Source organism: Centruroides vittatus, unplaced genomic scaffold (assembly GCF_030686945.1).
Source record: "Centruroides vittatus isolate TY-2023 unplaced genomic scaffold, ASM3068694v2 contig_2912, whole genome shotgun sequence".
Taxonomy (NCBI): Eukaryota; Metazoa; Arthropoda; class Arachnida; order Scorpiones; family Buthidae; genus Centruroides; species Centruroides vittatus.
In genome coordinates this window covers 13,686-22,804 of record NW_027121856.1, presented here as the reverse complement: position 1 = coordinate 22,804, position 9,119 = coordinate 13,686, and the positions used below count along the sequence as shown (strand labels likewise).

General features: G+C 29.8%; 1 protein-coding gene across 1 annotated transcript; it reads left to right on the top strand.

Moving 5' to 3' along the window:
* Nucleotides 1-3,753: 3,753 nt before the first annotated feature.
* LOC136972471 (patched domain-containing protein 3-like) lies at nucleotides 3,754-8,668 on the top strand (the record flags this gene model as incomplete). Its single annotated transcript, XM_067267066.1, has 3 exons — nucleotides 3,754-4,498; nucleotides 4,571-4,885; nucleotides 7,557-8,668. Coding segments are annotated over exons 1-3 (2,172 nt in total), but the record flags the coding sequence as incomplete, so codon positions are not given.
* Between the last annotated feature and the right edge of the window lie 451 nt (nucleotides 8,669-9,119).

The window sequence follows — 9,119 nt, the reverse complement described above, 5'->3', positions numbered from 1 at the left end:
AAGTTTTCTAAACATGAAAACTGAACTGAATTAAAAAGTTTTCTAAACATGAAAACTGAACTGAATTAAAAAGTTTTCTAAACATGAAAACTGAACTGAATTAAAAAGTTTTCTAAACATGAAAACTGAACTGAATTAAAAAGTTTTCTAAACATGAAAACTGAACTGAATTAAAAAGTTTTCTAAACATGAAAACTGAACTGAATTAAAAAGTTTTCTAAACATGAAAACTGAACTGAATTAAAAAGTTTTCTAAACATGAAAACTGAACTGAATTAAAAAGTTTTCTAAACATGAAAACTGAACTGAATTAAAAAGTTTTCTAAACATGAAAACTGAACTGAATTAAAAAGTTTTCTAAACATGAAAACTGAACTGAATTAAAAAGTTTTCTAAACATGAAAACTGAACTGAATTAAAAAGTTTTCTAAACATGAAAACTGAACTGAATTAAAAAGTTTTCTAAACATGAAAACTGAACTGAATTAAAAAGTTTTCTAAACATGAAAACTGAACTGAATTAAAAAGTTTTCTAAACATGAAAACTGAACTGAATTAAAAAGTTTTCTAAACATGAAAACTGAACTGAATTAAAAAGTTTTCTAAACATGAAAACTGAACTGAATTAAAAAGTTTTCTAAACATGAAAACTGAACTGAATTAAAAAGTTTTCTAAACATGAAAACTGAACTGAATTAAAAAGTTTTCTAAACATGAAAACTGAACTGAATTAAAAAGTTTTCTAAACATGAAAACTGAACTGAATTAAAAAGTTTTCTAAACATGAAAACTGAACTGAATTAAAAAGTTTTCTAAACATGAAAACTGAACTGAATTAAAAAGTTTTCTAAACATGAAAACTGAACTGAATTAAAAAGTTTTCTAAACATGAAAACTGAACTGAATTAAAAAGTTTTCTAAACATGAAAACTGAACTGAATTAAAAAGTTTTCTAAACATGAAAACTGAACTGAATTAAAAAGTTTTCTAAACATGAAAACTGAACTGAATTAAAAAGTTTTCTAAACATGAAAACTGAACTGAATTAAAAAGTTTTCTAAACATGAAAACTGAACTGAATTAAAAAGTTTTCTAAACATGAAAACTGAACTGAATTAAAAAGTTTTCTAAACATGAAAACTGAACTGAATTAAAAAGTTTTCTAAACATGAAAACTGAACTGAATTAAAAAGTTTTCTAAACATGAAAACTGAACTGAATTAAAAAGTTTTCTAAACATGAAAACTGAACTGAATTAAAAAGTTTTCTAAACATGAAAACTGAACTGAATTAAAAAGTTTTCTAAACATGAAAACTGAACTGAATTAAAAAGTTTTCTAAACATGAAAACTGAACTGAATTAAAAAGTTTTCTAAACATGAAAACTGAACTGAATTAAAAAGTTTTCTAAACATGAAAACTGAACTGAATTAAAAAGTTTTCTAAACATGAAAACTGAACTGAATTAAAAAGTTTTCTAAACATGAAAACTGAACTGAATTAAAAAGTTTTCTAAACATGAAAACTGAACTGAATTAAAAAGTTTTCTAAACATGAAAACTGAACTGAATTAAAAAGTTTTCTAAACATGAAAACTGAACTGAATTAAAAAGTTTTCTAAACATGAAAACTGAACTGAATTAAAAAGTTTTCTAAACATGAAAACTGAACTGAATTAAAAAGTTTTCTAAACATGAAAACTGAACTGAATTAAAAAGTTTTCTAAACATGAAAACTGAACTGAATTAAAAAGTTTTCTAAACATGAAAACTGAACTGAATTAAAAAGTTTTCTAAACATGAAAACTGAACTGAATTAAAAAGTTTTCTAAACATGAAAACTGAACTGAATTAAAAAGTTTTCTAAACATGAAAACTGAACTGAATTAAAAAGTTTTCTAAACATGAAAACTGAACTGAATTAAAAAGTTTTCTAAACATGAAAACTGAACTGAATTAAAAAGTTTTTTAAACATGAAAACTGAACTGAATTAAAAAGTTTTCTAAACATGAAAACTGAACTGAATTAAAAAGTTTTCTAAACATGAAAACTGAACTGAATTAAAAAGTTTTCTAAACATGAAAACTGAACTGAATTAAAAAGTTTTTTAAACATGAAAACTGAACTGAATTAAAAAGTTTTCTAAACATGAAAACTGAACTGAATTAAAAAGTTTTCTAAACATGAAAACTGAACTGAATTAAAAAGTTTTCTAAACATGAAAACTGAACTGAATTAAAAAGTTTTCTAAACATGAAAACTGAACTGAATTAAAAAGTTTTCTAAACATGAAAACTGAACTGAATTAAAAAGTTTTCTAAACATGAAAACTGAACTGAATTAAAAAGTTTTCTAAACATGAAAACTGAACTGAATTAAAAAGTTTTCTAAACATGAAAACTGAACTGAATTAAAAAGTTTTCTAAACATGAAAACTGAACTGAATTAAAAAGTTTTCTAAACATGAAAACTGAACTGAATTAAAAAGTTTTCTAAACATGAAAACTGAACTGAATTAAAAAGTTTTTTAAACATGAAAACTGAACTGAATTAAAAAGTTTTCTAAACATGAAAACTGAACTGAATTAAAAAGTTTTCTAAACATGAAAACTGAACTGAATTAAAAAGTTTTCTAAACATGAAAACTGAACTGAATTAAAAAGTTTTTTAAACATGAAAACTGAACTGAATTAAAAAGTTTTCTAAACATGAAAACTGAACTGAATTAAAAAGTTTTCTAAATATTGTAAAAATAAAATTAATTTAATTAAAATTTATAAAAACATTTAATAATTAATTTAAATTTGTGATCAGTATGTCTCATGAAATTAATTTTGTGATCAGTATGGCTTAAACCTATACTACTGACATTCTATAGGCTATGAAAACTTGACTATGTGTTTTTTTTTCAACGCTTTGTAGTTGACTAAATTAGCATTATACCAAAACATTTAGAAACTACTCTGTATGTAATTTGCTTAAGTCTAACACACAAAATCAGATATAAATCGGTTTATCTAAACATAAGTAAGTGTTTTTAATTTTAAAAATTGTGATATTGTCACAAATAAAAGTTTAGGTCTTTATTTGTGTCATTCAAAGAAGTGATCTTAAAACATAGACATAAAAATCTTTGAAGTAAGCAAAATTACTTTACAGTTCTGTGAAATAACACAATCAATATATTCCGTGTTATGAAACACAATAATATAAATGTAGTTTATCATCGAATTGGGTGAAACATTTAATTTCGGAATAGTTTATGTTCTATAATTAAAGTATTCAACACATTAAAATTCTGTAAGCTTTTATATAACATTTTGGGATAGGGATGCCAAAACACAGTGTATCACTAATTTACATTATTACAATTTATTCCTTTACATTTCTCAGTGAGACAGCAGTCTCCTGAATTTTGCAGCAATCAAACAAATCAATCTCGTTGAGTGAACTTTATCTGAATGGCTGTATAACAAATGATAATTTTTAATTACAGATCATTGCATAATGAAACCGGACATTATTAGAAGAAAATTATCGACAATTTTTAAACGTTTAGGAACGGCGATTGGAAAACATCCGTATATTTTCATAATCATTCCTGTCATATTTTCAGTTGCTTCAATAACTGGAATCTTTAAACTTAATTACAAGAGAAGTTTAATCGATAGTTTGAAAGCAGATAGCGGGAAATATTTTTCTATACAACGGTTTATTGAAAAAACGTGGAAATTTGCATCACTGTCTGATGAAATGAGATTTACAGAAATTCCAAATGGAAATATATTATTCTTTATAAGAAGAAACGGAGGTAACATACTAGAAAGAGAAATTCTTCAAGAGTTACAAGTAGCTGATTTCATAGCAAAAAATTGCACCATCCAAGTGTTTAATCGAACAATTGGATATGATGATATTTGCGTTAAAGTACGTAACAAATGTTACGAAAATGTATTTTTCGAAATAATGTCCGATGCTGATGACGTGGTAAACGGAAAGAAAAAGTTCAAATATCCGGTTGACATCGACACCTTGACTTATTCATATCGCTCTTACGTCATGAATTTGGGAGGCGTTACAATCGACGAAAATGATCACGTCAAAAGTGTGGAGGCTGTCCGATTGTTTTACGTAGTTGACAGAACTGACGAAGAAAAGGCTACATTGATTGATAATTGGATAGCCGAAGTGTATCGACGAATACAAAGTTATAATTTTCAAAATATCAAACCATTAATACATCCTCTTTGGTCCATGGAAGAAGATAATAAAGCATTTCTTTACAATGTGAAATATATGATCGGAGCTGTGGTATCGTTTATTTGTGTATTCTCAATGATAACACTCATGAGTCAAAATTTGATAAGAAGCAAACCTTGGATGGGATTAGCCTGTGTTTTGTCTGCGGGAATGGCAATCGTCACATCATTCGGTTTAATGGGATATTGCAGAGTGGAGAACACTTACTGTAATATATGTATTCCGTTCTTGGTGCTAGGTATTGTATGTTTTGTTGAATATTATATTACAATAGACAAATGTGTAATAATAATGACCTCCTATATTGTAGTTACCGAAGTGGATGACAGTTTTGTGTTGATAGCCAGTTGGAGAACAACCGATCCCGAAGAAGGTGTACAAAAGAGAATGGCAGACACGTTTGCTGCAGCTGGAGTGTCAATCACGTTAACGTCAATCACTAATTTGTTTTCTTATTGCATCGGAATTAGTACACCACTTGTTGTTGTGAAGATTTTCTGCATTTACTCTGCAACGTGCATATTCTTCACTTATGTATTTCAAATAACGTTCTTTGCTGGGTGTATGGCGTTAAGCGGGTACAGAGAAGAAAAAGGTCTTCATCCAATTACATTCAAGTCATATGGTAATTTATATCACTTATATTATTTCAGCGAATAGTTTCATCTAGCACAGTTAATATTTGTTTACTAGCGAATAAAAAAATTCTTACATTAGCAATTTTAATATAGTCTATAGCTTCTATGGAAGAGTCATTTCTATTTAACAAATTTACTAAATTATTAGGGAATGCATTTCGTAAATTTCTCGTTATTACATAACAAACAAGCCAACAAACAATTCTTGACAGACGAGTTTAAAATTGTTTAAAATTGTTTGTTGGCCATCTCTTTAAACACGTTTTCACCTTGCTAATTTCTTGCAGTAATAAATTTTATAATGAAACTAAATAGCAAAAATTTCTAACACCAGTGTCTTCAAATCATTCAGATGCAATGAAAATACAGGTACTCCTCACTTTACGACCGAGTTCCGTTCCGACGTCTACGTCGTTAAGCGAATTGGTCGATAAGCGAGGAGCTTGCGCCGGGAATATGGAATCGTTGTAAAATTATAAAAATTATGCAACAAACTTCAAATTTATTCATAAAAAGACATGCATATTTACAGTACATATTACCATTTGTTTTATTTGGTTATCTGGAGCTGTAGAGGTTTCTTCTTCTCAGGTAAGGGAGATGACGACGATGAAATAGAAGTTGTACAGTACCTTCGAAGGCGGAGGATTTGGATGTAACAGTCAAAAAGAAATTGGTAACTGTGGTTTGCGTTGTAATGTTTTTTCTTGATAAATTTCTCTATAGCACTTCAAAAGTTCACTCATCCCACGTTCATCTTTATGTGAAAGCGGAATGTGTATTTGGATTTATAGCCTCAAATTTCAACATAGCCGCATTAATTTTAGAGAACACACCAGCTAACCCATGTACCGTGAATTTCTTTTTCACTTCTTCAGTTTTTTCGTCTTCTTCCTCTTGCAAATACTGCATCGCTTCTAACTCTATTAAATCCTCATCTGTTAGCTCTCCATCGGCATAATTTACTAATTCAGCAATGTTTTTTACTCCAACATCTAAATTAAATGCATTGGCAAGGTCCGCAATTGTTTAAATTACATCACACTAGCTAAAAACGTGCATAGCAAGCCTATACTGTACTATGCTCAGTGAGCATGTCACCAATCGCCACTGATCGACAGTCAAGCTGAGAAAGGGGATTTCCCGAATTGCAGGTCGAAACTCGATTGGTCGTAAGTGCGAGTGGTCGTTAAGCAGATAGGTCGTAAAGTGAGGAGTACCTGTAATACGTTTTTATATGTTATAGTAATAGACTTCACTTATATAAGGGTAAAAATCTTTATTGGGAATTCGTAGTATACATACCGAAATCGCGAAAAATTTATCTGCAAATTATTTTGTAGAACATTTGAAACATATTGAACGAATAAACGAAAGCGAGGTTAAGACCGAAGTTTTAAATGCGAAAACGTGTACGTCAGACGTTAAGCACCGCTTTCCTGTATGCCTTGAAGTTTGGCAACGATGTTTGGAATGTCGAGCACGATTCCACTGACTTTTCAAACTCCATTGTCAAACTTTTGGGCTTACAGGAAAGAGGCGCCAAACGTCCGACGTACACGTTTTTGCGTTTAAAACTTGGGCCTCAACCTTGCTGAAAATTTAATAGTTTTAAATTTAAAGCACATTGTATTCGATATTTCTTTATAAGCAGAGTGAGAAATATTCAGGTAAGTTTGAAGAATGAAATTTGCAGGTAGGTGGTTAGTTTGTCTTTCGAAATATGTTTGAAAATGTTATTATAGTAGCAGTCAAAAGTACGTGGTCAGTAAAATAATAGCATACGCAAACACTAAACGAGGTCTTTTGCCTTATCTGCCAATGCAAATTTACCAAAGATAGAACGTGGAACTAGACAAGTATCTAGAAGAACACCATTATATCACTTAATGTTAGCTTTTTGGCTATAATTACTGTTAAAATTTACAGAACAATGCATAAATGAGCCGAAACCACGTGTTTAAAAGTAAGTATTCACATAAATAACTCGTCATAGAAATTGTAGAAAGAGTTAACCTGGTATGGTTTAGAAATTGTATAAAACAATATTATAAAACAATTTCCGCTAGATATAAGCATCAATAACGAATCGATGTTTTAACACGACAATAACTTTCAACCAACCTCGACAATCATTTATGACTTCTTAGGATTTTGAAGTGCTAACCTGGCCACCCAAAAGTCCATATTTAAATTAGAACCAACGTGTCTAGAAGAAGGTAAATCGACGAATCCTAAAATTTAAGACAAAAAACCTACTAGTTTACTGGCCGACCTTATTCGATGAAACAGCTAAATATCGAATACCTGGTGGGTTTGATGCCATGATGTTAACGTGCCATCATATAAGACAAATGTGGCCCAAACCAGTATTAACTTTTGTTTTTTTTACATGTACTTGTAATAATTTTTGTATTATTTAAAGTGACAACTTAATTTTCACATCGAGGTATATAAATTTTAATCAAATTTTTAACAAACTAGTTTTGCCATAAAAACATGCATTAGCAGCATTAACAAATTAGAGTAAAATGACTGTTACTGTACAATGCTGTGATAAATATAAATTCATAACTTCATAAAATAGATTCTACATAATTAAAAATCGTTATTATAATTTAAAACTTTATGAAATTTGATAAAATCATCATTTTTCAGCACACGAACCATACGATTATGAAAGAACAGAAGAAAACGAAGACTTCTTCACGAAAACAGTTAGGGATAAACTGGGAGATTTCATTATTTACACACCAACGAAACTGATGGTGTTAATTCTGTATTTTATCAACTTAGGACTTGGATGTTACGGAGTGTATTTTCTAAAGCAAGGATTGGATCCTCAAATCATGTATCCCTCCGGTTCAGAAATATACGAAAGTTCACGAGTATATTACAAATACTTCACTGAATACACATTTCCTGTTCACGTAATTATTAACAAAACACTCGATTATTCGGACGAAAACGTTCAGAAATCGGTGGAAGATCTTCTTGGAAGATTTGAGGCTCATCCACATATAGCCGATTCACGTTTTACTGTCTCTTGGCTAAAATATTACAAAGAATTTCAGAGAAATCCAGTTGCACGATATGCCTTAAGAGGATACAACATGTCGAACAAAAACGATTTTATGGAAGGACTTCGCGAAGTTTTTCTGCGATTTAAAGCGGCAGAACAATTTTCAGACGATTTGGTATTCAGCCAGGATGGCTCAGAAATTACTTGCAGTCGATTTTTTGTTATCGCAAAAAAAATATCTAACAGAGAAACTGAAATCGCTACAATGAATGAGTTTTCGAAAATTGCAGATGAAGCACCTTTTCCGGTCCTAATTCACACTTTAATGTCAAGTACGATGGAACAAGGAGTAATTATCGATGGCATTGCTAAACAACTGTTTTGGATCACAGGTTTATTGATCGCGATTGTATTTTTTATTGTGATACCAAATATTTTCTGCTCTCTTGTGGTGGCAACTTCTGTTGTTTCTACTACGATAGAAACATTGGGTTACATGAGCATGTGGGGAGTTCACTTAGATATAATGTCTTTGACCAGTTTGGTTATGTGCATCGGATTTTGCATTAACTATCCGGCTCATATTGCGTACGCCTTTGTGACGTCGACCTGCAGAACGTCGAATGCAAAGATGAAAGATTCGTTGTATCGCGTCGGGTTTCCCATAATACAAGGAAGTTTATCCACTATTCTCGGAATACTTTTTATATATAGAGAATCGTACGCCTTACTAACATTTCTGAAAGTTGTGTGTTTAATAACAATGGAAACAGCCTTTCACGCTTTATTTTTTACCCCTGCTATTCTTCATTCAGTATTCTCTCTCTCTTGTTTTCGAGGAAAAAAAAATTCTTCATTTGTTAGGCAGGAATTAGCTGAAAGAAAGTTTGACCAATAAAAACGGTTAATGATTTGTTCTCTAATCTTATTATCTGTGAACATAACATATCGTGTTCTGTTTTGTGTTTGCCAGTGTTAATCTTATTGTTATTATTGTTTAAAAATTAATATTTAGTCTTGATATTATAAATATATATTAAGCTGTAGTTTATAACCGTAAAAGTACTGCAATCAGTTATCAATTACTGTATTACAATTGCATAAAATTAGATAAAATTGAAGTAATAAAAATATAAAAATTATTTACAGTGTTACATAAAGATGTGTTTTATATCGTGTAATTGTAATTTCAACTTGGT